The 27,712-nt window shown below is 34.2% G+C and overlaps 2 protein-coding genes across 3 annotated transcripts in view; one reads left to right on the forward strand and one right to left on the reverse strand.

Annotated features, from left to right (window-relative positions):
• The window catches only part of LOC106664980 (serine-protein kinase ATM-like), a 27,849-nt gene continuing 137 nt past the window's right edge, over positions 1 to 27,712 (reverse strand). The window contains exons 2-53 of one of the 2 annotated variants that reach the window (XM_024225867.1): positions 27,549 to 27,686; positions 24,720 to 24,819; positions 16,934 to 17,098; positions 16,743 to 16,878; positions 16,580 to 16,679; positions 16,422 to 16,520; positions 16,229 to 16,356; positions 16,070 to 16,160; positions 15,853 to 16,010; positions 15,613 to 15,747; positions 15,317 to 15,424; positions 15,044 to 15,254; positions 14,775 to 14,991; positions 14,538 to 14,718; positions 14,252 to 14,472; positions 14,137 to 14,178; positions 13,891 to 14,075; positions 13,671 to 13,815; positions 13,355 to 13,611; positions 13,168 to 13,299; positions 12,944 to 13,100; positions 12,783 to 12,882; positions 12,088 to 12,229; positions 11,922 to 12,027; positions 11,524 to 11,711; positions 11,339 to 11,463; positions 7,567 to 7,832; positions 7,283 to 7,512; positions 7,081 to 7,221; positions 6,858 to 6,992; positions 6,475 to 6,804; positions 6,255 to 6,411; positions 5,783 to 5,873; positions 5,601 to 5,714; positions 5,441 to 5,543; positions 5,221 to 5,377; positions 5,038 to 5,160; positions 3,767 to 3,942; positions 3,511 to 3,698; positions 3,345 to 3,452; positions 3,148 to 3,289; positions 2,954 to 3,079; positions 2,653 to 2,825; positions 2,355 to 2,590; positions 2,016 to 2,178; positions 1,720 to 1,958; positions 1,431 to 1,654; positions 1,040 to 1,209; positions 848 to 979; positions 677 to 783; positions 315 to 593; positions 1 to 256 (exon numbers count right to left, since the gene is read on the reverse strand). In XM_024225867.1, the coding sequence (XP_024081635.1) occupies positions 69 to 256; positions 315 to 593; positions 677 to 783; positions 848 to 979; positions 1,040 to 1,209; positions 1,431 to 1,654; positions 1,720 to 1,958; positions 2,016 to 2,178; positions 2,355 to 2,590; positions 2,653 to 2,825; positions 2,954 to 3,079; positions 3,148 to 3,289; positions 3,345 to 3,452; positions 3,511 to 3,698; positions 3,767 to 3,942; positions 5,038 to 5,160; positions 5,221 to 5,377; positions 5,441 to 5,543; positions 5,601 to 5,714; positions 5,783 to 5,873; positions 6,255 to 6,411; positions 6,475 to 6,804; positions 6,858 to 6,992; positions 7,081 to 7,221; positions 7,283 to 7,512; positions 7,567 to 7,832; positions 11,339 to 11,463; positions 11,524 to 11,711; positions 11,922 to 12,027; positions 12,088 to 12,229; positions 12,783 to 12,882; positions 12,944 to 13,100; positions 13,168 to 13,299; positions 13,355 to 13,611; positions 13,671 to 13,815; positions 13,891 to 14,075; positions 14,137 to 14,178; positions 14,252 to 14,472; positions 14,538 to 14,718; positions 14,775 to 14,991; positions 15,044 to 15,254; positions 15,317 to 15,424; positions 15,613 to 15,747; positions 15,853 to 16,010; positions 16,070 to 16,160; positions 16,229 to 16,356; positions 16,422 to 16,520; positions 16,580 to 16,679; positions 16,743 to 16,878; positions 16,934 to 17,098; positions 24,720 to 24,819; positions 27,549 to 27,686 (8,265 nt within the window). In that variant the 3' untranslated portion in view covers positions 1 to 68. Of the gene's footprint in view, positions 257 to 314; positions 594 to 676; positions 784 to 847; positions 980 to 1,039; positions 1,210 to 1,430; positions 1,655 to 1,719; positions 1,959 to 2,015; positions 2,179 to 2,354; positions 2,591 to 2,652; positions 2,826 to 2,953; positions 3,080 to 3,147; positions 3,290 to 3,344; positions 3,453 to 3,510; positions 3,699 to 3,766; positions 3,943 to 5,037; positions 5,161 to 5,220; positions 5,378 to 5,440; positions 5,544 to 5,600; positions 5,715 to 5,782; positions 5,874 to 6,254; positions 6,412 to 6,474; positions 6,805 to 6,857; positions 6,993 to 7,080; positions 7,222 to 7,282; positions 7,513 to 7,566; positions 7,833 to 11,338; positions 11,464 to 11,523; positions 11,712 to 11,921; positions 12,028 to 12,087; positions 12,244 to 12,757; positions 12,883 to 12,943; positions 13,101 to 13,167; positions 13,300 to 13,354; positions 13,612 to 13,670; positions 13,816 to 13,890; positions 14,076 to 14,136; positions 14,179 to 14,251; positions 14,473 to 14,537; positions 14,719 to 14,774; positions 14,992 to 15,043; positions 15,255 to 15,316; positions 15,425 to 15,612; positions 15,748 to 15,852; positions 16,011 to 16,069; positions 16,161 to 16,228; positions 16,357 to 16,421; positions 16,521 to 16,579; positions 16,680 to 16,742; positions 16,879 to 16,933; positions 17,099 to 24,719; positions 24,820 to 27,548; positions 27,687 to 27,712 lie in introns of both variants that reach the window. The other variant, XM_024225866.1, reaches the window with a different exon arrangement.
• On the forward strand, positions 20,530 to 21,438 carry LOC106665083 (39S ribosomal protein L46, mitochondrial). Its single transcript, XM_014391274.2, has one exon. The coding sequence runs from the start codon at positions 20,616 to 20,618 to the stop codon at positions 21,387 to 21,389; it is 774 nt and encodes a 257-aa protein (XP_014246760.1). The 5' UTR covers positions 20,530 to 20,615; the 3' UTR covers positions 21,390 to 21,438.

Consider the following 27,712-nt stretch of genomic DNA (forward strand, 5'->3'; position numbering starts at 1 on the left):
GACAGTTATACAAATTGAACTATTAAATAAATTATTTACTATTTAATTATAAAAGTTAAAAAATGAATTTAAAGATAAGCTTGCCAGCCCTGGAAGAGCCCGCTTAGATTGGCAGGATCTGTGGCCGTGTTAATGAGATAGTTGACTTGTCCTTCGACACCGGTTGCACCACCGCCTTCCCGCCCTTCGAGTTTCTGTTTAAGCCTCTGCAAGGCCCACATTGCAAGCGCGTTCAACTCTTCGGACGATTTTTCCTCTGTAAAAATGCATTAACATCAACCATGGCTTTTATACCTTTTATCAATATAACAAACCTGAATCGATCGTGGTAGAATTAGATCCATCTTCGGACTGAAACGTTTGCGCCTTTTTGGGTGTTATCGTCCACGTGTATAGAGGATCGTAAAGAAGCACCTCAAGCGTAGTCAAAATTGGTTCCTGACATTTTCTCAGTACTTTTAGGGTTTCTTCGCAACATCTCCTGAAAACCCCTTCGACTCCGGTCACTCCCATACCATCGACTATATCTCTAGTCAATCTAAAAGGCACAGTCTCGGGTGTTGGAAGGATTCTAGCTTGTTCAAACGCAATTCCTGTAAGAATAAATTTGAAAATTATTCAAATAAAAAATAAACAATCCTATGTTTCAACCTGAAATATTTTTTTTTATCCTTACCAAAATCTATATGGATAACTTCAGCAGTCTTAAGATCCATGAGGATGTTACAAACATGCCGATCTCCGATGCCAAGAATATATCCAATCATTGAGTTAGTGGCAACACTAAAATTTTGTGAGATTAATTTAACATACTACAATAACTAATTAATAAAACAAAATAAACAACCTGCGAGTATAAGCAAGTCTGCTTTCAAACCATTGCGTCGGTGTCGGATATTTTTCAGTAAAGAAATACCTAAAGACCGGATTCAACTTGGAGCAGATTTCATTAAATACTTTCAGTTTAATGTCTGCCTTCCTAAAATTAAAAGTTTAATGTAAACTACAATGTAATCGTTTAATGTTTAATTGTGCGTACTTGTTAGCAACGTCTCGCATTCTTTGGCGGCATTCCAAAGTGCTTAAATCCTTCGGATAGTATCTTTTATGCGCCCCCTGTCTATAATTATTTCCAGCGAGGTACACACCGATGGGCTCTGTGTTATCCACCCACTCAATTAATCCACTTCGCTGAGAAAGAGGAACAACCTAAAACAATAATCACTATGAGAAATGATCCATAAAGTTTCCCATTCTTTTAATAAATTAGATCATGTAAGAAGCAAGGAAAAAGTTATTTTCCCTTCAATACGGGAAGAAGTATGGAGGTTTATTTTCACTGTTATTGATGCATATAAAGAATCTATGGATATTTTCAAGACAAAAAATAAAAAATAAAAATCCACAACAGCTTAGTAAGTATTAAATACCTTGTATGTTCTAATAAGAAGTTTTCTATTCGCTGTACTTTCTTCACTTCTAAGTAGTATATTCATGACTGTGAAGACCTGCTGCATCACTGCATCTTGCCTTAGATCATCTTTGCCCTTGATGAGCTGGTACCTCGTAACACCGTCTGAGCAGATGCAGCTGACTTTTTTGGGCTGATTGACCCCACCTACTAGGGTATAAACCTCAGCGAAACCTTGAATGGCTAAAAATCGAACTAGTTAGAAATATTATTGAATAAAATAATATTGAATATAAATAAAAACTTACAAACTATATTACTATAGTTGCCTAATTTGTTGACTGGTATGCTCATCGATAAGCAAGGGAGAATGTTTAAACATTTTAATTTTCTTATAGGTTCCCCAGTTGCTATTTTGTAATCTCCTGGACGCATAGACCTTGGGATGTCGCAATTGGCAAGGCTTATATAGGCCAATGAGAGCTCTTGCATCTTTAGAACTATCTCACAAATATTTTTATCTTTCAACAGCTCCTCATAAATTTGCCTTATAAAACCAATCCAATCAGTACAATGTTAAAACAGAGGTGTTATGAGGACTTACAAAGCACCACGGACACGCGGCTTTGAATTTTCCTTTGAAGTGCTCGAAGAAGCTTTCGATGAAATATTTTTCTCCCTTTGGAGGTAATCTACATCTTTATATGAATTTGCTAAGGCTAAGATGATCGGCACTGAATGATATGGATGCTCTTTACAGCAACGTACTAGAAAAAAAATATGAAAAAAGTAACATTGTTGAAACAAATATTCTAAAGATTAAATAATTTCTTAGAAAGAGTAAAGAACCAGATGATCACATGTAGTACAGCTAAGTTTTAGCTCTAGTATTTCTCTCTCTAAAATGCAGAGAAAAACAGACTTATAAAAATAGTTTAATTACTTAAAATTGAGTTGAGAACTGAAGTAAAGGCAGATTTCTCATCAGAGATCCTTGCTGCCAACTGCGATAGAATTAGTATGAATTTGTGCGAATTGATTTTCTGCATGAACCTGTTTATTTCATTTTCTAAGGTTTTGTGTTGTGTGTCTGACAAGCCAAGCCAGAGCGAAACAACGCGGAACATCTTGAGATCATTTGAATCGCCTTCACCGAGTATCAAGCAATTGATGTACTCACTGAAAATTTTATTAAACAAATCAAAAATTTGTCTTATTGACGAAATGCTAATGTACCATACGTTAGGGCCAATATGAGGTAAGTGTGTATCTCTTTTTTTAAAGTCTTCATTTCCTCGTTTACGAGTTCAACTTGAACTTCGTACGTCTTGGTCACTCGAATGTAATCAACAGAATCGGCCTTTCCTTTTTGTAACTCAGCTAACATTTTTTGACTTACTCTTGCATTTTCACACTGGGAAAAAATTCATTGGTTAAATATACACAACACTGTGTGGAGACTAAAAGATCCAGAAAATAATACATTATAGGTCCCAAATTAGAGTAACTGAACATTTTAAATAAATGCACAGAGTATTATACCTTCTCGCTAAATTCCTTTGAATTAAAATACTGTATCAACCTCTGGTACTCAGAATCAGCATATTTCGCGAGGCAATCAGCAGCCGCCAATCTTTCTTTTCTGTTTCTTTCACTAACTGACCTTGCCTGAAAAAATTCTCATTCAAACTCAATGTAAACTTATAAAATCATCCCCCTCAAACAAAAAAAATTACTTTTTCAAAATATTTCTGTATTATAACAGAAGCCTGTTCAGATTTGCTTTCTGCCATCCAGGTACCGTAAGTGAGAAGCGCTTGAGACAATAAAGACGATTCAGTATAATTTTGTTCATCCATCACCTTTTTAATTAAATATCTAGAAAGCAATTTAATTAAAACATCCAATTATTATTTTATTGATCAATTTTTACTTTGCCCTTAAAGAGTCGCCGGTTTTCCAGGCAAGCTGTGCTTTTTGAAGGTACACCTTATCTAAAACATCTTTCCTAGGGTTCAACTTCTCGATACTTTCAAGCCACCTAAAGCAACCAAAAACTCTTTAACATGCCCAGGAATTGTTGAAGTTGTATTTATCACCTTTGAGCTATCAAGTATGATTCAAATTTGGTCGCCTTTTTGGCTAAGTTAAGCCAGACTTCAGGAAGAACTTTTCTATCCATCAACATCCCTCTCTGATAATAAATCGGCTCAAAATCGACCCATCGACCATTCTCCTCATTTTTCCACTGTAGTTCTCCATTGTTTTCACAGCTGACTTCCAATTCCTAGAAAAGAATAAGGAATAGATTTGGCAGGCGTTTTTGGCTAGTTATTATAAGGTTCAAAAGATTACTCGAAGTGCTCGCAGTCTGGATAACGGCTGATAGATGTTGTTTGCAACTTCAAGGCTTGCATGCTCGACACTGTTCACAACCAACACCCTAGCGCTATCCACAAGTTGACAAGCGGTGATTTTATCTTGATTATGTATTGCTTTCAATGCACCATATAACAAACCACTATAATTTTCTATAAACAAATTAGAAAAAAAAATTAATAAAACATGTATCAAACATTACATATTACACTAAGGTATGTTCTAAGTGCACAAGGAAAATGTGGTCCAATACGACCAAGGAAATCAATTATCTATCCAAATCATGTATCTAGGAAGCCAAAGGTTAAATTTTATAGAGCATATTTTTGCATTTTTGATGAATATCACATAAAATCATGTATTTGAACAATATCGCATATTTGAAGGATTTTGACATAAAATCACATTTTTCATGTAAAATATTTAAATTATTTTATTGGTTTTTGGGGAAAGCATACTAAAAACTGTAAAAAAACAACAAGTTGATGAAAAGGATTGAACTCCACACTCACCCCATCATTTATAATTTCTAAGTCAGTTAAATTCGAACAAAACTTAAACAGGCCACAACAACGAGAAGAGAAAGTCCTAGGAATACTGATAAAAGAATACAAAACCCCTTCTTAGGTCTTATTTCAATATTCACACAAATTTTAAGTAACCATAGGCCAAATTTCACGGAAGACAATTTAGAGAAGTACTGGTTTATTAACATTAATTATACTCAATTAGTATAACATAAACAATTTAATTATGTAAGTGAGAAAATATTTTTGCTAAATGTAAATAAACTCTAAATACTTGTAAATTTTAATTATTTTTAGTTTTAAAGTTTTAATATCTATTTCATTTAATTATCTATATTTCTGTTGAAAGCTACTATAATAGTTTTAAAAAAAACTGGTTTACTGCGTATCATTGCTTATTTTAACAAATTAATACAGCATATTATTGCATATTTCAGAGGGCTTTCAACCGCATATTTTATGGCATATTTTGGTAATTTTTAATGCATAAAAATCTGATCTCTGATTATAACTGTTTAATTTAATTAGTAAATTTATATTTACATTAGTTGTAAAGATAAAAATAAACAAACAATAAAAAATTAGACGAAAAATATTTAGGAAAAAAATTCCATAATTAGACTTGTTCATAATAGTTGGAAATAATTTTGCATTAATTTAGGATAAAACATGTATAAGAACCATCACAGATTTGTTTGACAAATAAGTTCAAAGACTGACCTTCTTTAGGCAGATTTAATGACCAGTCTCCCAGCCTCCAAGCACATTCGTAATCTGATTTGTCATTTGCAACTTGCTTGGCAATCGTAAATTTCCCACTCATCCTTAAAGCGTCCACTAAATCTGAGCACAAAAAATTAAGCGTTAAAAAATTATTTTATCACGTAAAATCAGCTCAAGAACCTTGGGTGAATGCGGGATCTTGGCTCAGCTCACATTGCTCAATAACCTTAGACCAGAGGCCCATTTGAGAGTAGAACTTGATCCTCCCGGACGTTTCGACTAAGTGGATGTCTCCGCATCCGTAAACCGCATCAAATTCACCTATTTCTTTGTATCCCTGAGGAGAATGGGAACAGTTTGAATATTAACAATTAAAGAAAGCGAGATGGATCAAGCACACCTCCCACAGGAGTTTTTGAAGGATGATAGCTTCCTCAGGCTTGTACTGGCTTATCTTCTCAAGTGGAGAGAGATTAGACAAGTCCTCCGGGATTTGGAAATCACTTTAAAAACAAAAAATTGTATACAGGCACATTTCTTACATATAAATAAAAGCTTACCTCAATATTTGTTCAGCCCAAAGTTCAGCATACAGAATTGAGGTGAAATACGCTTTACAAAATTGAGCGGCTTGAGCAATATAAAGGTAATCCAAGCCCAGCTTTTTACTAAGCCTACAAATAAAATAAAACTACTGCACTCTTGTATTTCAGAGGTAAAGTAAAATTGTTTTAATATCTACTTGATTTCACTCATGGCTTCTTGTTGTCGGTAAAAATTAATAACACGTAGCATGCACTGTATTGATGCCCTGTTCATATAAATATTAACGGCTGAAAATAAAACAAAATATTTCTTAAACTGATATATTATAACATGTATTTGAAACAACTGCATTTTTTATATTGAACATGCCAAAAAGAAAATTAAAAAAGTAATTCCTGTCAAAAGGGCTTAGATGTCCGCATGAGGGGTCAAATCTACTTCTTCCATTGTATTCTCAATTAAAAACAACAAAAAATTCTGGTTCTGCCAGAATTTAAACACAAGACCGCTAGCATGGCTAATACGAGTCGGACACCCTAACTACTCGGCCACTGTGGTCCCCTCATACAAATTTTTTTGTGCCAGTGATTTATTCATTACAGTGATGCACAAGTAAGATTCATACCTCCCAACGTATAACAATAATAAGAAAAAAGAAAGAAGCTTACATTTGGTATCCTCCACTTGCGTTCCTATTCCATGTGCCATGTTGAAATGTTTTTTAAAAAAGTCGTTTATTTTATGTTCGATTTGGCTAATGAAATTTTCTTGATGTTTTAAAATCATATATACCAAATAAGGGAGCAACTCTTCTGCAATATGGACCTATAAATTCGATTAAAAACATAAAATGCAAATGAGTTTGAAGCATTTTTCAATAGGACTGACCTGTGTGTCAACTATAGGTATGAGAAGCCTCAGAAAAGACTCCTCTTTTGTAAAAGCGTTGAGAATTGAAGATGTCAGCCCCCTCACCCACTCAGCGTGCAACAAATAGATATAATCAGGGCACCAGAGATGCAAGCTTTCTTTCAGCTTTTGTTCATGCATTTCAACGCAATACGAGCTCTTCTGCTTGCTGCTTTTGGAAACAAACGGTGATATATAACATTTTTCAGTTCTCTGTAGCGAGTCTTTGACCTGGTGACCTTCTTTTGTTTTCATCAAAGCTATGAGAGCCGATGCAGTTGATGAAACAAGTTCAGGGTCATTGTTAACCTGGACAAAATTAATTTAGTCGTTGTAAATTTTTTGCGATTCTGTGTACATACCAAGAGTGGTATAAGGAGAGATATAACTTTGCTGCAGAAAGAAGGTGGCTGGGATTGAGATTCAGGCTTTAAAACAAGCGTTGTTAAATTGCAAGGACCTATCTCCCCCAAGCACTGGGCTGCGCATTTTGTAATCTGGAAATGCAAATTTAAATAAATACCAAAAAAACATACAATCAACGCTAAAGAGACAATTAGTTATTTACTAAATAATTATTCTTACTTCAGAATTATTTGAAGTTGTCAACTGTATCAAAGAGATTATAAGACGGTGTAGAAGACTTTGGGCGCAGTCTTCAGATAAGCCTCTTGACATTCTTAATTCCTCGTAAAATTTGGCCAGCTCATCCTTTTTAACAATGAGCTATGGAAAAAACAAGTAAATAGTTAACATGCTTACCAAATAAACATTTTATTTTAGTAACCTGTTGACAAAGATGTTCTAATCCTTCTGTCCTATAAGAAGGATCCAAATTCTGGCTACCGGCAGCGAGGAAATTTTTAATGACGTCTTTCAGGCTATCTTTGGTGTTTTGACTTTTCTTCAACGTTAAAAATACATCACTATTGGGCAGAGGATCAAGGTTTTCCACCGAGGTGAACATTGACCTGCATTTGATGAGCAAATGCTCAAGGATTTGCATAGCTATTTCATCTGAAAACCTATTTGTTAAATCCACATACTAATTATATATAATTAAAATGATACCTTTAGTAGGATTTTGTTTGACAAATGCCACTAATGTGGGCACAATGTGAGTCAAAAGGTCATTAAACACAATCGCACAATGCGGTAGTGACACTGTGATGATCCTGTACATATAATGGAGCACGGGTATCGCTAATTCGCTTTTGCTCATCATAAGAAGTACATGTATGACCTGGCGAATGACATAGCCACCTGTCCGTTTGATTTGTGTTATATTTTTTAAAAGTTCATAGCAGAAAGCAATATACTGCGAGAGAGCCAAAGCCCTAAAACAAATTTAAAGAACTTTAAATTATATGTAATAGTATATATATATTACACAGGGCGGGCGACCAGGACCTGAGGGGTTAAAAGCCTGAGTAGGCCCGTACCCCATCCCTAAAAGGTCCGGACCTGGTCGGCTCACGAGTCCTGCATAAACCTTTTGGACCTATTCACAAACCCCAGGATTGTGTACCATTTTATCCTGGGGAGTGTTTTGGTTATGTCCTCTCCTTCGAAAGTATTAAATCTTTCCCTAGCATACCTATCGCATTCTGCGAGGTAGTGTCGAGCCGTTTCTTCTTTTGTTTCGCAGAAGCGGCAGAAGGGGTCTGGTAGAGTACCCATTATGAAGAGGTGTCTTCTCAAGGGGCAATGGCCCGTTAGGATACCTATCAGCCTCCTTATTCCCCTCCTAGAGTTAGAGAGTAACCATTTCGTTTCTTTAGGTTTGATTTCCTTCAGAAACTCCTTCGATTGCCTGCATCCGGGGGACATATTCCATTCCTTAAGGAATTGTTTCATGCCCCAGCTACTTATACTCTCTTTTGCTGTGCTTAAAGAGTGGGGTAATACCGGTTGTGGCCCGACAAATGCAGTATTTGATCCTTGCTTGGCCAGGCTGTCCGCCTCCTCGTTGCCATAGTACCCCTTATGAGCAGGTATCCATATGAGGGTTACCCTATTCTCATACCTGGTGATAGTCCTATTAATGAGTTCAACGGTTTCCTCTACCAGTCTAGATGTTGATAGTTCTTTTTGTAATGATTTTAGACTGGCCTATGTAATAGTATAAGAATTCGACTTTGCCGTGAATGACTCAAATTTAAATTTGTAAATTCCCTGAAGTCAGTCAGCCCCTTTCAGCAGTGTAGAAAGAATATATGGAGAAAAAGTGAAAAGTCAACCATAGGAGATCTAACCTGCAATGGAATTAGGCCCCCCCCCCAGCACTGATATCGCTCCCATGAGCCCCAACATAGGACAAATTATAAGTAATTATGCTTTTTCTAGGTAGTTAGGCACATTAATTGATATGGAGATGTCACAGACCCTTTCTATGGCTCCTTATCAGTAGTCAAAATGATTTTATAAGCATATGTATATAAATGTGCCAAAAGTTTTACTATTATCTATTGTAATTATTATCTAGCTATAATCTATTCTTTTTATCTAATGTAGTTTTTAAATTCTAGATGTTTATATATGACTCTTGACTGTTCAGTTTTGCGTCATGTGACCCTGACTGCAATAAAATAAATAAATGAGTGAAACTGTGTAGAAAGGGAAGCAGATTGGTTTTGTACAGGGTATCTCAGGTCTCAGAGTTCAACTTCTAGGGTGAAACTTCATACCAACAGAACTTATGATTTTTCCTTCTCAAAGGTGGGATAATAGGTCATCTCAAAAAAATAACCAGTTTTTCTTTCAATCCTCAACATTTCGGATTTATTTTAATCATTCCTCAGGTGAGTTAACGCAGTGGTTAAACTGTTGAGGTCGAAATATAGAAAAAACCAACAGAACATTCAAGCCTTTTAGTAAAGGAACCAAAATTGATTTTCCTCCTTTTCTAAGGCATTCATTAAGATTCGACTGTAAATTGTATACTTCTTTGTGCATTCTACATATTGAGTATCTCCTTGTTGGGGATTTTGAAGAGCAAGTTCTTTTTTATAACCTTTTCTACCAACTTTTTCAGACACTTCATATTAAGTACAGATTGTAATCTTCACAACAGAAAATAAAGCGAGTTTCTGCGTGTTGTTATTGTTACTTGACGGTGCGGGACTTTTCCAGTATGTTCTTCCACAGATTATTATATATCAGAGAACTTTTCCATATTGTTCTAAGACAGGGTAGGTATAGCATCCAAGTTTTAGTATCTCTGAATCCCATAGGCCAGTTTCTTCAGCACAGCCACAGTTGCACAATGCCCGTGTTCCAAATGGGTCAGAAGGACAAGATATACCTTGGGCACATGGGTGGATTTGGTGAATGGGCTGCCGGTACACAAACATGGAGAGAATGCACTCTGAGGCCATATTGATTCATTTTGGTTCGCTGTTTTGCCCCTCTGAGTTACAGTTATAATCTATTATGTTCATCTAATGTTAAATTTTTAAACTCTGAATTTTTATGTATGTTTTTTGTACTCTTGGCTGATAAGTTTTGGGCCATTTGAACTGCAATAAGCCGGGCGCTGGGTAGGTGGGTTCTCCCTTTTTGTGACAGTTCATGGGTATCACATGGTTTATGGCCAATAAGCTAATTTAAAAAAAAATCATGCTGAAGTAGGAGGTGAAATTTTTGGAACATTCAAATAACTACATTCTTGTCAAATTTCAAAGCATTTCTTTATTCCATGTTCCATACGTTTTATTTGTATAATTTTTATTGTAGACGATCTAAAGATTCTAACGAGAGGATATGGTAGGTGAGGTCTATTTCCAGCCACAATTTGGGCAAGCATTTGGTTTCATCACCTCTCTGCACAAATGTATTTTTAACAAGGAACCTGACGGTTAATTATTATGGACATTTTTTTTAAATTTTCATGATGTTAAATCAATAAAACAAATTTCTATAAATGGAAAACTACAGTTAATATTCAGTAACTTTGTTGTTTTAGATGTGGGCATCATTCATATGTAACTTCACGGAACAAACTTCATGTGTATGGTCTACGAGTGACTTCATAAATTTTACTTTAACCTATTGCCATCTACTTCTTGGTATTTGTTGGACTGAAATATGAAAAATTCAATCTTATCAACCCAAAAAGTAAAAGTAAAAAAGTATTTCCTGTCATACATGAGGGCTTAACATCCAACTACCCATTGGGTGTTGTGGACGAGGAGTCAAACCACTTTACAATACTTTTTTCATACTGTAATCAATTAAAAAGCCATGGGCTCTGCTAGGATTTGAACCCAGAACTTTAGCGTGGCAAATACAAGTGGTCGCCCTAACCATTCAGCCACATGTTGCTCTTATTTCAATCACTACTACGCTTTTATACATTTTTTCATGTTGGATTCAAATTGGCATACCCAACTATTTCAATAATGGTTTCAACAATTTTTTCTCAATTGAGTCTAAAATCATAGGTTTGGTTTTGCAATAGAAAATGTCCTTCTGATCGCACCATCACAAAAAATAAGAAAGACCAGTACCCAAAATCTATAGTAAACATGTGAAATTTGATCGGTTTTCAACAAGAAACAACAACATACAAATACTCAAAAGACAGATACAAAAAAACAGGCACTTTGAATTAAATAATTTTTATTAAAACTCATGAATTTCTTATCTCATTTAATTTGGTTTGTATTAAAATAAGTATATTAATATAATGATAGAAATACATGGATTTTAATAAACTTCAAAATATGTGTGTCTGTTTTTGGTCTTTGAGTATATATTTACCTCCTTTATACTGAAAACAACGATTTAAAATTAGCACTGTATTTATTTATTTTTAGATTTGTTTTTTTGAGATAACCTTTACCTGATTTCATCACAAGTAGCCACAGTTATGTACGTGAACAGAGTGTGCATTGTATTATGTATATGTAATGGATGTTCAAGAGCCAGGAGTACCAACAGCTCCCTATTTGGATCTGGGCTTGTTTTCTGAAAGCAGAAATTAAAATTTAAAACTGCCCCCTTTACTTCTTTAAACCAGCACATTACCTGAAGGTATGAAAGTGCGGCACAAATTCCTTCGTAGTCTATGTTCAAAGATGTTTTCTCCGGAAAAGCAACTGAATGATCGTCGCCGCAGAGTTGGTTGAAATAATGCAAGTCGTGCAGCTTGCTAAAAATGCAAACAAGAACTTTTTCGAACTTTTCCGTTAAAAGTTCTTGAAACTTATGGGATCCTGAAAAAATTCAATAATCCTTATAAACTGTACTGAGCACCAACAAGCCTTGAAAAGCAGTATGGTGGTGGTCCCAAAACACATTCAAGCAATAAAAAGTAAAACAAAGAAAGAGGGTGTGAAATTCAATAAATACCCCGTCACATGATTAATTCAGCAACAACCAAAATAAAAGGAAGAGTTACACCTATATAATTAATGTTTTAATACCTATGATTTGTTCGATGAATGCATGTATAGACAATGTTTGCTGCATCGTTTCAGTTGCTGGAGAAAATTTCGGCAAAAGGCACGACACAACTTCAGGAAAACATTCCTAAAAAAAACTCATTTATTTTTTTTTTTTTTTCACATTAGACACAAATAGCACACGTACCTGGACTAATGTTGATCTATCCATATTTATAGAAAGGGCTAAAAAATCCAACTCTGCCTTGTCTTTTTTTGATATTACAATCGGCACAAGAAATTGTTTATAATCAGTGAAAAAATCAGTCCTGCTTATACAACCCATCAAACTGAAAGGGAAATCCTACAAATTTATTAATGGATTTATTTTAATTTTTTAGTCCTTTAGATTTTATCATTAACAATGAAATGTATGCAATTATTAATAACAAAAATCACTGAATGATCATTTTATTAAGTATCTATTATCTTCTACATTTTAAAATTGATGCTGCGTGTTGGTTTGCACGTCAGTGAACCCACGCTAACCTGGCATTGGGTCTGTTGAACTACTCGGCACTGTGCCATCTTCAGTGAGGAAGTGGCACAATGCTGAAATGCATTTGGGTTGTTCAACAAATCCACATGTGAAGAAGGGCCCAATGCCGGTTTTGACAAAGTTTTTTTTTTTAATGTTCACTTTTCAGCCAATCTTCTGTCTGACTAACTAATAGCTGTCTTACCTACAAGGCATATAAACCCCTGTTTAGGGTTGCAAATGAAGTAAATAAAACTCTACTACAGTTTTTATTCATAAATATTTTTTTTAAATATATAAATCCATATTGTAAAAAATCCATTTCCGGGGTACCACAAACCTTAAAATTTTTAAACAGCTCGTACCAAGAAAGAACAATGTGATCCAAATTTTGTTCCAACAGCATTGTAACATTTGATAGATTCATATCAACTTGGATTTGGTTGAGAATCCGCTGAATTAAAGCTAAAAAATAAAATATAATAATTTTAAGACAATTATTATAGATTAAAACGGTTCAACATACTTCTTTGTATATTTTTTGATGAAACTAAAGTAGACAATTTAAACAAAGCTTTTCTTCTCCAAACATAGGAATTGGTTATGATGGTGGCGATTATTTTTAAGGCGCAACAACTTCTTTTCAGCGCTTCTTCTTCGATGTCTTCTTCAGGTAAGCCACCCTTTTATTGTTACGTTTGTCATTAAACAAATTCTAAAAGTTGGAGTCATTTATAAAAATTGTCTTACCTTGACGGTGAAAAGGTCGGAAACAGCTTCCATAAGTCTGGTAAATGCTTCCATTTGAATTTCCATCAGGTCCTGTGATACTACCTCGTTCTTGAAAATAATAGGAATGTGTTCGATTGCCTTGAACCTGACCTAAAGTCATTACGATGAGTAATTTGTTTGAAATTATTTAAAGGAAAATTCACACCTGATTGGACGGACTTTTGAAAAATTCTAAAATTTGCAAAGCAGTGGGCAAGTTGATGCCGTTTCCTGCATGCTCTATTTTCCACTTGTTGTTCCTGTCGGTTTTGACCATTGAAATCAAAACGTCGACAAAATGTTTCATTATTTCAGGGCCATAATCTTTTTTCTCTATGATAACTTTAGAACAGGTCGAAATGAGCGAACAAAGATCCTCATGGTGGTCTATATCATTACTATCATACACATGAGGAATAACATCTACAATTTTTAAAAATATGTAAATAACTTGGAAAATAAATTGTAAATCAAGCACTTACTCATAGTCATTTTAAGAATTACAATTAATTCTTCGTGGTGTTTAAACCTGGAACTGTAAAGATCCCTGACCAATAATAAAACCTTTGTCAAAATATTATTAGGCAGCTTTTTTCTGGCAAGAATCGTGTTCAAAACCATCAAAATCTATTTAAAATTAAACAAAACCATTTTAAGTGAAAATATTGGATGAAAACAATACTTAATAAAAACAATACTTACAATTTTAAAACCCTTCAATGTAGTAGGTTGAATTGTGTCATTGCAAACTGTAAAAAGATAATCCTCAATACAATAATTGCCGTTGCAGGTGCTGTTAATCATGGCCAAATTTAAAATTAATTTGAGAGAGTTGAGCTGTATTAATGGAACATCTTCGTAATTAACCTTCTTCACTTCTTCAAATCCTAGAATCAACCATTAAAATTTGAAAACGTGAGTCTTACTAAAGAGAAAAAAGATATTTACCATCAAACGCAAATTTTTGAGAGGGGGTCAGCATCGAATTCGCTAAAAGAACAATCATTATAAGCAGGAAATAAAAATCCATTATATATTTGAATTTTAATGGTTTCAACTTTACTTGTTGAACTTTTGTAATCCTGAATGAAAAAAACAAAAACGTGCTGCGCCATTTTTTCCACATTTCTATTATTCACATAACTCGGTTGTTTGACAATTTCCTGGAAAAATATGTTAGCAGCAATGAGCAACTCATTCATCACTTCTTCCCTGCTCTCTTTCAGTTGATTTGTTAAAAATGGCCAAAGAAGTTCTAAGCAATTGTCAAGCAATTTCTTAATCCTGAAATATGTGTCGGTTGAATTAAATGGAAAAATTTTTAAAAAAGAAATTATGTAAAAACCCACTCTTCCGAGCCAGATATTTTATGTTGAAGAGCTAAAGAAGTAAGGACAACGAGAGCAGTCGCATGAGGAAGGGCGACAAGAGGATCATTCATTCCAATAAATTCTTCTTCTTTTTCTTTTAATTTTTGTATGGTTTCCTTCAAAAATTGAGGATATTCTATCAAAGCATTACAGTTGTTTTCTGAAATTTGATTTGATCAACACTCTTTTATATTTTTTATTTATATCACTTGCTACCTTTGCTTTGTACTATTGTTTTTGGAAGTTGTTCAAGAGAGGTAGACAAAAAGTACAACTCAGATTCCCTCCATTTTGGACTTGGAACAATTTTTTCATCGCTTGGAAACTTTGATTTGAGCAAAAGAGCGAACATAGCTTGTCCACACAACACAGCTGAAGAGCAATCGTCGAGTACTCTGTTTATAATAAGCCATTCCAAGAGCTTCTTCCTCACCTTTGATTTTAAAAATTTAAGAGCTGAAAATATTTTTACTCAAATACGCTACCTCTGGTGTTTCTGATATGACACCGTTTTGGCACAGGCATATAAAAGTCTTGAGTGATTCTTCGGCAAACGGGAGCACACCTGTTAAATAAAGTTTCAGCAACGAATCGGCCATAAAAGTCTGAAAACCTTTTCTGATCAAGGCTCGGACTAAAGGGTGCGTTTCTTCGCTTGGCTGTTTCAATCCTATCTCTTTTGAGAAATGTAAAAAGCTGGAAGTTGTTTATTAATTATTTTTTGAACAAACAAACAAATTAACAATAAATTCTCTTACTTTATGGCTGTGTTCCAAATATTCAGCCACAAATTCTGAATTTCTTTTTCATAGCCTTCTGTTTTGTCTATTAAAACTTCTTCAAGGTTTACAAGCTGAACAGCAATTCTTAAAAAAATATTCTTAATTATTGATAAGCATTTTACATATCTATCACATAGATATGTCTGGTAAACTTCATAAGGAGAGTGTTAGATGTTCTGTTATACAATTTAACAAATCATGATTTTATTTTTTGGTCAAAAATATAACAAATAAAACATAAATTAAGTACAATCTTATTGGGTAAAACAAACCTGCAAAGCTGGTTAGTTACAACTGTCAATGTGCAGATAGGTAATTTTTCAGAAGTGTACTGCAATAATTTGAGAAAATCTTCCTCGGTAAACATCTCGGGATATCTTTCCATTAACGCTTCTAAAAATATCAGCCTGAAAAACAATTAAACCAAATGTCCAATATAATTTAATTGTAAATATTAACATACAATGTCTAAACATAAATGTGCGGAATTTCTGCTTGTTAGTTTTACTTACAAAGGAGCGACGTCAGCAATCGGTTTCGTCTGGACTGTACTGATCAAGAAGTCAATCCCAGAATTGAGCCTTCGTCGTTTTGACGTCGACGGTGTGTCAAAACTGAAATCAATCGATTCCTGAGAACCAAACTGCTTGGCATAGTTTTCTGAAAATACCTAGAAAAAATACATTAATACTGTTTTTTTCCATTAAGCTGAGGTGAATTTAATATCACCTGTTTGGCGCAAATAACAGCTAGATGGACTATGTAAGGAGAAAGAACATTCTTTGAGTTCAATATACTAAATATTTCATCTTCTAATGTTCTAAAAAAATTACAATGTTGTTTAAATTATTGTTATTTATTTATTTTTTAATTGCTCAAGTAGTTTACTTGTAAAGTGTCTTTAGCTGGCTAGTCCAATCATCCCAGGAAAATGCAAGAGCGCCTGGAGAATTGCTAGCTACACCACAGGGATGATGTACTTCTACTATTTCAATTAACAATTGTGCAATTAGTTCCTAAATACGCACACAAATTAATCATATAATTATTTAATATTATTTTCCTTTTATTTGTTAAATACTTTTTTATTGATGACATCTCTTGATTCATAAAGTGTGATTAAATAAGGACACGCAATCTCTCCAAATTTACAAACCGAGTATCTGTATTCTTCTTTGATCTGGAAAAAAATGTGATTATAATACCAAATAACTGTTTATCAAAACAATTAATAATTACCCTTTTACAAATAGTAAGTGATAATTGGATAACACTCAGTTGCAAGCCAGGCATCTGACTGGTACTCATTTGACTTAGAAAATTAGGTAATTCCTTTAACCTTAAAAAAAAAAGACCAAAATAAATGCTAAATTAAAAGTTAGAACCAGAACTATATACTTACAAATTGTGAATGTGTGGTAGAAACTTTGTAATGTGAGAACCGTGAAGGCATACAAAATTTAAACAAGATACCAGGGTGCATTTCATTTTGTCCGAATTTGCCTCCTCCAAGAGCAGTTGACACAGTTTCTGCAGGTCTATTTTTTTTTTTTTTAATTTTTTACATATTGGCATTGTACTCATGATCCTTACCTATCCATTGCAGTAGTGTTAACTCGCTCCAGTACTTTTTACATGAGAGGACATGGTCATGAAGCATCCGTGAATATCCTTCTGAAAAAAGCCTCCTGTTGTGAGGAGTTTCTGAAGCTTCTAGTATACATGATACAATATTACTGCACAGTAATCTAGGTACTTCTGAAAATAAAAAATACTTAATGTAAATAAACTTAATATATTTTTTAAAAATCATTTAAATGGTCACAACATATGTGTATATTACGTTGTTGTTTTTTTAAAGTGAAGTATTACAAAAAGGCGGATGAAAAGAGCAAGAGTGGTCTTCATTTCAAAGATCCAAAATCATACAGATCAATTAGTATTACCACCTTTCTCATAAAAATGATGGAGAAAACAATTGTGTTAAGAGCATCCAATTGGATAAAACACCGCAACATAAGAAGCAATTTAATTACAAAACTGGCAAATCTATCACTAGTGCCCTTTGTAATCTTGTACAGAAAATAAAAAACTCAATGGCTTCAGTTCTCCATTTTCCAAGTCAACAATAGTGCCATTCATCAGAAAAAAGAAATTGAATCTTACAGGCCGCTGAAACAAACCAAACAAAAAAAAATATTCTAAAGAAGTTATATACCTAAAAGTAGTTATTGGCCAAAAGTCAATGTGGATTGTTCACAGGAGCAATGAATATGCCAAAGGTAGAACTTGGAGGCTAAATCCTAAAATGACCTTATGGACATACCTTACAATTGAGCAAAGTAGAACAAAGATAGGCAGATGAACTACTACAAACAGCTCAAAGAATAGCGTCACAGGTGTTTTTAAAACAACTGCAACAAAAACTACAGCCACATGAAACGTATACTCAAGCTGCCACTGCTACTTTTATTTTTAATACATCAAAAGAATGGTGATGATCATGAAATTGAGAATTCATCAGACATTGGAAAGAAAGCATCCAATAAATGGCAATACTAACATTTTTGATCAGGTTAAAATAATTGGCATGGCTAAAACTATTTCTGATTTATCAGAAAAAATACTATACTTTGAAAAACCATTGAAAATAATTGTTGAAAAGAGATCTAATTGGAAAGATATAACAAAAATAGGTAAACCTGGAGCTCTTCTATGGTATAGGAAATGGTACGGGTATAGGCACAAAGGACCTAACTTTGAGTACCATATGGCCCCCAAACACGACAAACCTTCAAGCTGAACTATTATGAACACAAAATAAATAACAAACATCTCAAGGGTGCAACAAAAACGATAGTATCACATAGCCAGGTAGCTCTAAAAACTCTCCAAACTCATGAGATCAACTAAAAACTTGTCTCAATTGTCTAAATACTCTACAAAACTGGGATCTACAAATAGCCTAAGTGTTTTTTGTTTTTTTACAGCGAAGGTGAGTCATACATTATTTTTCTTTTCTTTCTCTTCCCCGATCTTCCATAGAAGCTCTCTTAAGTGGGGAGATTATATTCAACTATAATATGAATTAATATTTAATCTGTCAAATTATCAGACTGCAATGCTAGGATACAAATGTTGTCCTTAGTATTGAAGTCAGCACTCTCTCCCACACAAAAGAGATTATTAGTTGAAAAAAACCTTATTCCTGGTCTAGGATCCACTAAACGAATATCAGTAAGCTAAGTTTCATTGTCACTTCTAAAATAATAAAATCAACAGAATCAACCAACAATTGTATAAATACTGATGTAGTGATCTTGGTTTGGGGTGTTTCTTGATCCAAAAACAGTTCTGCCAAGCTTTCGACTTTATTTGAAGTCATCCTCAGGCCTTCTCAATGTGATTAATTCACCCTTTTGCTACACATAAACTGGTAGTTTTATAGTAAAACATTAAATCCAATAAAACAGCAACTATCTTCCTTATTTTAACAAAAACAATAAAGGACAAGTTTTTTTGTTTCAGGTCCGTATATTGGGTCAATGTTGTTGAAAAAGGCCATGATGAGATGTTGGACCTCAGTTGAGTTATAAATTGCTGACAGAATTGACCAAAAGTTGTAATTATGCTGATGTAGTGATCAAGGTTGTGGTCAAGTTCACTAATTTCGTGGTCCGCTTGACCAATTAATATATTACAATTAATTAAGGTTTTTAGGTCCCACTCGTGCCATTGACTTTTTTATCTCAACTAAAAACCTTAATTAGTTGTGGTCAAGGTTGGGGGTAGACCATCAGCAAAGAGGGAGAAATTAACTGAGTAAAAACAAGGAGAAATATTGTTAATAAATACTTTGAAAAGAAATGGGCCAAGTAATGACCTCTGAGATACACTAAATGAGATTTTTTTCTTGCCTTGGCAAAATCTAAATATATTTTGTCCACCTGTTGATGCATAGCTAAGGTTTTGATAGTGAAATCTTGAAAAAAGGGATTCGTGTTGATGAACGAGAAGGGTGGAAACTATGTTGTTCAAGTATTATGTAAGGATTTAGTAGAGGACCAACAGTTTTTAAAATCAGAGATTCAAAGACTTTTGTTTTTACTGTTGCAGACATATGGGTCTATAATTTGTAATGTCACTTCGATTTCCATTCTTATGTAAAGATACATACACTTTGAGGAGGGTGGGGAAAACACCAACTGATAAAGATTTATTGAAAAATAATGAAAGCACAGGTGGAAAAAAAAAACAAATTTACAGCTTTTTAACAGTATGATGGAATGTTATCAGGTCCTGAACTATTTCTAGAGTCTAGTTTTGATATGTGTTCCAAAACCACTTCATCAGTAATGTCCAGAGAAGCTTGGTTTATGGAAGTTAAGGCTTCTTTCATACAATGCAACTTGTTGATTCAACTAGTTGAACGGACGAGTGTCAAGGAGTGTAATGTGGTAGCAAAATGTTTGGGAATTGCCCCAACCCTTTCATACGCAGTCAACTCATCAGCAGGCAAGTGCTGCTTACGTTCTCATCCCCAATGGTTGACTCAACTCAAAAGACACTGCTCGGCATTTGTCCTTCACACCAATCGCCCAATTAAGTCAACTGAGTTCACCATGGAAAGTGTTGCAATTGCAAGTTTCAATATGGAGCAGTTCATTGAACATATTTCAATTAGTCCCGCGATATGGGACATGAGATGTGAGGAGTAGAGCGACAAAATTAAAAGAAGTATTTGAGAGAAAGAGCCCGTTTCCCAAGTTTATAACAATGGATAAACCCACACTTTTCTTTACTGGGTTTCCTCCTTTTTTGCTTCTCTTTTTGCAGAAGAGCAAGCAGAAGAAGTGCTCCTGCTTCCTCGGGTTCTAACATCATAGTGACCACCCATTGGGAAGAGTGCTTGATTCCACAAGTTGCCTGGTGTGAAACCAGCAAAGAAAAGTCTTCACAGTTGATTCAACCAAACCTCCTCGTCTGAAAAAGGCCTAATTATTGAACTTTTAATCCAAATTTTATTAAACATAACATTTTAATGGTAAAGTTTGTTTATAAATAAACGAAGTTATATATTTTAATCAATTATATTTGCTATTTCTAATATGACCGAGTCAAACAGGAATTGTCATTCTCATGACCTTAGACAGGTACGTTTGAGCTTGGTCCACATGCCGCTTTTGATACCTCTCCGCGGTTAACTGTCAAGGTTACGTTCAGGTTCAGGTTGTCGCAAACCTCGGCAGTCGGAAAGACAAGAAAATTGCCGAGGATGAACTTATTTGTTCGTCCGAATATGCGGTTCGCCCGTTTCTGCAAGCAGTTTGCAACGGAGGCGACCCAGAAGGAAAAATGGGACCTTTTCAGCGCCGTGAGCCTAGAAAGGCTGCCAGTCATATCAAGAGAATTGACCGATATGGAAAAGAAAGTCGCCGGGATCCTCTCAGAAATTGAGTTCGAGAATAGCCACTTATCAGATTTCGAGAAAAGGATCGAAGAAGAAAATAAAAGGGCACAGATGAAGGACCTGTCAGCGATGAATGTCGATGAAATCCCCAAACAGACCACACACGACTTCATCGATGCGTGCCAGAGTGAACTCAAGCAATTCCAGTTTGCGGAGGGGGTCAGAAAAGGAGACTCCAAATCCACCGACAGGGAACTCGACAGGAGGCTGCTCCTCCTAATTGAAGACGACATCGGAGCCAAAAAGCATTGGGTCCTGCCCCAAGGGAAATTCTCTCAGGGTGAAACGTCCCTCCGCGAGACTGCGGAAAGGGTGGTCAAAGAAAAGCTCGGAAATTCCATGGTGGTGAAGTTTCTCGGCAATGCGCCTTCGGGTTTCTACAAGTACAAGTATCCTAAGTCCGTGTCCAACAGAGTTGTCGGAGCCAAAATATTCTTCTTCAAGGCACAACTAGTCAGCGGAAACGTCGATGAGAAAATATGCAAAAGTTATCAATGGGCGACTAGGAATCAAATGGATAAACTACAAGATGATTATAAGAACAAAGTTGATATGTTTCTTATTGATGAAGAACATTGATAATTGTATAATTTTCTAGTTTTAAAATATAGGGATTTTTACATTGTAATGTAGTTTTTAATTTTTTTATGAATAAAATGTTTCTCCCGCAAGCCTTAGAAAAGTTTGTCTAGAGCTTTTTACAGAGAAAGCAAACAAAAAAATTCAACACTTTAATAAATATATTTGTATTTTAACATGCAATATACAAAGAAATGACCTGTATGAACATCACATACAGAATGAAAATTGTATTAATTTGTTGTCACAATAAAATTCAAAATTATTATCTCATAATGTTGGTTAAAACTGGCCACGAAGACGGCAAGAACCAGTGTCTAGGGGGAAAAAACAAATATGGGCCAAAATGATCAGGAACCATCAAAGATCACCACAGCCAGTAGAGTTTGGAGTTGACAATATGGCAAAGGACGGGACATAATGAACTATCCATCCCTTCGATGCTAAAAACGCAATAAAAAACACGATTAAAAGAAAGTGGCAACATCAGTGGGCCAGATTGAAAGAGATGCTCTCACGTATCATGAACACTGTTGAAAATAGAATATATAAATAAAATGTTTCTCCCACAAGCCTCTAAAAAGCTTGTCTATAGCTTTTTAAGTGAAAGCAAACAAAACTAACTTTCCAACATTTTAATAAATTTATATGGTATTTTAATATGCAATATACTGAGAAATGACCTGTTTGAACATCACATACAGAATGAAATTTGTATTAATTTGCTTTCGCAATAAAATTCAAAATTATTATCTCATAATTTTGGTTAAAACTGGCCCGTGGAGACGGCCAGAAGCTGACTGACTGGATGAAAAAATAAGGATAGGATGACCAAAATGATCAGGAACCAGTTAAAAGTCACTACTTCCAACATCAAAATATAACATGAGCGGACAAGATGGCGAAGGTCGAGACATCCCAACCTGAGGGCTTAATCACCATAATCTAGCCATTTGATGATAAAAACGCATTAAAAAACACGATTGAAAAAAAGTGGCAGCATCAGTGGGCCTGTTTGGCAGAGACACTGGCCCATATCACGAGCACTGTCAAAAATAGAAGCTTGGAGGATCTGAATCACAGAAAAGATAATCAAATTCACCTAACCTAGAATTTCAGACCCTTACTTTTGGGATAAAGCCCATGCATTCATATAGAGAAAGGTTGCTCGATGGGTCCAATTTAATTGAAGGGTGTCATTCAATGACACAATATAGAGAGCATAGTTGAGACGGAATGTATTTCTTAGCACGAATATGTAATGTGGGGGTACTCGCGAGTACTCCATCCTAATTGAGTGGATGGTATGGAAATAGGCAAGAATGTATTTAAGAGTGAGTGAGAGTGTGAGTTTCAATTTAAAAACTGATCCATTTGGGGCTGAAATGACCTTGCTCTTGACAGCCCCTGGAGCCCAACTTTGGTGGATAGATGAATAACACTGGTCTGACCCCAGGTGATTCTTGCAGCCTGCTGGAAGTTTATGGTCAATTACAGAAAAGTGGGAATTGCCAGCAGGCTGCAAGAAATCATAGGTTCAATTCTGTTTGTTAATTATATAAGTTAAATTTATAAAAATCAGTAATTAGTAAAAAGGGAATTGCAAAAACTCTTACTTTGCAAACTAAAATTTTTCACTTTAGCAAGCTTTTTTTGAGGTTACTAATCATATATTCAGGGAAATTGATTGCGGAAATTACGTTTATAGGGTTTTTCTGGACATTAGTAAAGCATTCAATTCTGTGGATCATTAATTAGAAAGTTCAAAAATATTGGCATTTCTGGATCAGTGTTTGTCCTCTTTACATCATATCTTATTGGTAGAATGCAGGTTACTAAAACAGACAATGACAAGTGCTTATATTGTAACTAAATCTGTTGTATCCCAAGGTACAGTACTTGGTCCTATTTTTTTTTAATTTATATTAATGAAATGCTTAACTTCAACTAGCTGCAAAGATTATTAGTTATGCAGATGATACCTGTCTTTTTTTTGCAATAATTTAAAAACTTTATGTACGAAAATTGATTATGATGTAAATATCATTAAATCTTGATGCATGAAATTGCTACATAAAAATATTAAAGATTGCTAATAATACTTTATTCTAACTTATTCTTTAAAAACCTCTAAGATATCATACAAAGCATCTCTATGATGAAGTTTAGGGATGGTTTAGGGATGGCTCAATTCAAAACAAATATTCCTAAAAAAATTTTGTATTCACCTCTTTAAATTCAATAAAATCCCTCCTTCCTATAATACTTTGTTAATCACCAGACATTTGCATATATGTCAAATGCCTAAAGTTACAACTACCGCATACTATAATTTTCATTTAATTTTGCACTTAGATTTTTAAATAAAAATAAAATTAATTACAACAGTTATAATAACTTTACACCCTTTATAAAAGCCCTAATAAATTAAATTATCCAACAGTATAATTAAACTTTTTTTTAGTTTTTGTTTGTGTACAAGTGTATTTTTTGATGAAAAATTAGTGTCATGTCTGGTTTCGAACCCACGACTTTCAGCTAGTGGTTAGAACAGCGGCATATTGAGCCGAAGGTCGTGGGTTCGAAACCAGCTTGTGATACCAATTTTTCATTTCGACCAAAAACCTTGGATGAAAAGAATGATTAATTGGAATAATTAATATGGTCATTTATGACCACTAAACAAATGTGGATGTATTTTTTCTTTTCAAAATTTATAACGTAACCAGGCATCCTGTTAACAAATACAACTTTTTACTTACTGAAAGCAGGTGGTTCCGTACCAGTTTTGTTATATTTATTTCAATTGAATTTTCTGGTTGTATAGAACGCAAATATATAATTTCTATTCTATTCTAAAGATGAGACAAGTGAGGTTTTGAAAATGTTCCTAATGAATCAGTTTTTTTAAAATTAATTGTTAAAACAAACCACACCAAATAATGTCTAGATTTAAAAATGTGTTTTTTTTTTAATTATAATAAAATGTTTAGCCCCAAGTTCTATATATCAGAATGTGTAGAGATTAGTGACCATTAATCGATAGTTATTCAGATATCATGAGACCCGACCGCATCTCACGATATCTGAATAACAATATATATCAGAATGGACAATCTGCTGTCCAAACAATAAAAACCTAAATATCAAATATGTATTGGAAAAATGGAGACTGTGAAACAAATTTACTATTTTTAGTGTCGTAACTGCCTTAAAACGGCTTAATATTTGTATTAATAATAAACAATCTAAAACTGTATACCTACAACTGATTTATATATTAAAATTCGAATTTACTTAGTTTTTAATGGTAATTTTTTATTTATTTACCTGAATTTGCTTTTGCCACTAATTCTAGGATGATAGAGATAAAATTTTTCACCCCAAAAATTTTCCTTTCACTCTTTTCAGTCAGACATAATTCAGCTTCCTGAAAGAAAATAATAAAATTAAAAAATAAAAATAATAAAATAATTAATATAATCAATTAAGGCAGCTAAACTTATATGGATTAATATAATAAAATTACTTTAAATAAACTACAATATTTACAAACATATATTTGATGGCATTACACAAATTTAGTTATTAGCCATTATATGTTTAGTCATAATTGACCATATTAATTAATTCAATTAATTAATATTTTTATCTAAGGTCTAGGTTGAGATGAAAAAGTTAGTGTCACGAGCAGGATTCGAACCCACAACCTTCTGCTAGGTTGAGTTGAGGAGTTAAGTGTCCAAGTGGATCGAAGTCACAATAGCACAACTGGTCAGAGCAGTGGCACATTTAGCCAAAGGATGTAGGTTCTAATCCTGCTCATTTCAACCAAGACCTTAGATAAAAAGAATAATTAATTGAATTAATTCTGTCAATTAATTCAGGTAAGATTCAGGTTGTTTGGGCTGTCAATGGCCGCAAAGGTTTAGGCGTTGGCCCAGAATCACTGTAAGTTAAAGATCCCCAGAATTTGAACCCGACATACTTTCAAATGAGCTTTTAGTTCAACACAAAAAAAGTCCTATCCCTAAGATTGAAAACAGGATTTTTTGCCAAAATGTTTTTGTGAAAATGAGTGTCTTAATCAAGCTAATTTTACATTAGTTTGAAATAGAACATACAAAAACAGAGAGCAGATTCAAATTCAACATTTTAAAAATAAAAATCTCACATTTTTCCAAAACTTCAGACAGTTTTTTATTGCTGAAAAATTTTCGAAGTTTTCGTGAATTTTTGGGTCTTAAGAAAAGTCTTTCCTTCCTCAGCAATCTACAAGATTTATATTACTGGTTATTTTTCTATTTAAAATTTGATTTAACTAAACCAAAACATTTCCTGGTGGAATAAATTTAATCACAAATAATAAGTTTAACCCAATATAATTAAGTGAACCATAATAGCAATAAATGTGTAAAAAGGCTGGGTGTCCCGTCTATCATGGGCACCTGCCTCGCCGCCCGGAGGGTACTGCGATGGTCTTTTTTTAATTTAATTAATTTTTTTATGTAGACAGATATTTGCAATATTACACCACTATGGAAAAGTCCAAGTCTTCCACTGACCCAATGAGCCCAAATTTCTACCGTGCCTTCCACAGACGACCCCAAAAAACCAAAAGACCTGACACAGCAATAACCCAACCATTGTAAAATATATAGAGTAATACGTCTAAATTTCACCAGTTTTTACAGTATTCTAATGGTTCTAAAACATTGTTACATTATGAAAGGGTGAATATCATCATCCAACAATTTGTTTTTGACTAAGACAATAAATTTTGAAAAAATCTATAAAAAATCAAAGACAAAAACCTGGACACTCGTATTTTGTTGCTTATTGTTGGAAGCGAATGATATATATAATCCATCTCTTTTCATGTCCCATAAGTGTTCTATAGGATTCATGCCAGGAGAACATACTGGCCAATTAATTGTAGTAATCCCTACATCAAGTGATGGGTGGCAACTCGAGCTACATTTATCATGCTTTTACACACAGTTACCCTCAATAACGTAGCAAATGGGAACACAGATTCCAGAAGAACTTCCTCACCTTATGCAGTCAAAGATCTATTCTGCATGATAATCTGTATGATATGGGCATGGACTCTGATTTCACCCCATACCACAACTGACCAACTTTGAAAAGGCTGTTATATATAGCACCTAAAGCAAAGCGTTCTTCATACACTTGGTCATCTGAATGCCACAAACCAAACCAACAATCATATGTGACCAGAAACGCTCCCCCCCCCCTATAGTTCAAGTGTCTAAGCTGATTTGTAAATAGTTGCTTTTCTAGAAGTAGAGCACCTGAATCAGGACATCTAAAGACTAGGCTATTCTCATGGTCGCCTTACGATAGTTTTAGAGCTCTTTTTTTAGCAGTCGACCATGACCTTCTCTTCGATCAAGACTTCCAATGGTGCTAAACTGCTGTAGATCATAATAGATGGAAGAGCGCAGCTCACCCAGGGCTTGGACTATGTAACAGATGCTACATCCGTCATTGGCCAAAGCATCTGCTCAAGGAGATCTCAACTTAAATCCATGCTTTAATGGTGATACTTATTTCATCAAAGAAAACAATTAATTCACTTGACAAGTTGGCTTTGGAAAGGATGAAATTGAACTGATTTTCTTTACTTTAATCTAAAGTTTGTAAATGGATTAGTAGCATTCTTTGAAGGTAAATAATAAGTTATTAATGTGTTTATGTTTAAAGTCGATTATCAATCTTTATACCTAGTTATTATGGAAAATAAAAAATAAATACAAGTGTCCTGCTTTTTTGTCTTTGAGTGTATATCTATAAATTGAGCTGTGAACAAGCGACTTTATTGTAATAAGACTAATATTTGTTACAATATATTAGCACATAAAATTTTATTGGTTTGTTCTTTTGGTCTGTAAATTGATATTGTCTGAATAAAATCTGATTCCTTCAAAAATATCTTGAATTCTTCAGTTTAACCAATGCATTTGGACAATCTTTTTTCCATTGTCAGCATTGTTTCTTGCTCTCTTTCTTTCCGTGCGTTGCGGTTTTTACCTATATATATCGTCCACATTGTCCACATGGGTTTTTAGTCTGTAGTCAGTTCACAGGGATAAAGGACTAGCAAGATCCATATCGGATTCATGGAAAGTAAATCACCTTTATTGCTCCGTTGTGAGCAGAAATAAAAAGTTGATTCCAGTTGACTCCGCCTTTATTTTTAACCGTAGAGTTCTTGTCAATTAGAGATGTGTAATTTGACTCCTGCAGGATCTGTTTGAGTTCTTCGAAAGACTTCTGAAATAGGAAAACCAAAGGATTTT

The sequence above is a fragment of the Cimex lectularius genome, unplaced genomic scaffold, assembly GCF_000648675.2.
Source record: "Cimex lectularius strain Harlan isolate CLEC.00 unplaced genomic scaffold, Clec_2.1 scaffold32, whole genome shotgun sequence".
In the NCBI taxonomy this organism is placed as follows: Eukaryota; Metazoa; Arthropoda; class Insecta; order Hemiptera; family Cimicidae; genus Cimex; species Cimex lectularius.

Bases quoted from the DNA above. Each gene is read 5' to 3' on its own strand.
- LOC106665083 (XM_014391274.2), top strand. From the start codon at position 20,616: ATGAACTTATTTGTTCGTCCGAATATGCGGTTCGCCCGTTTCTGCAAG.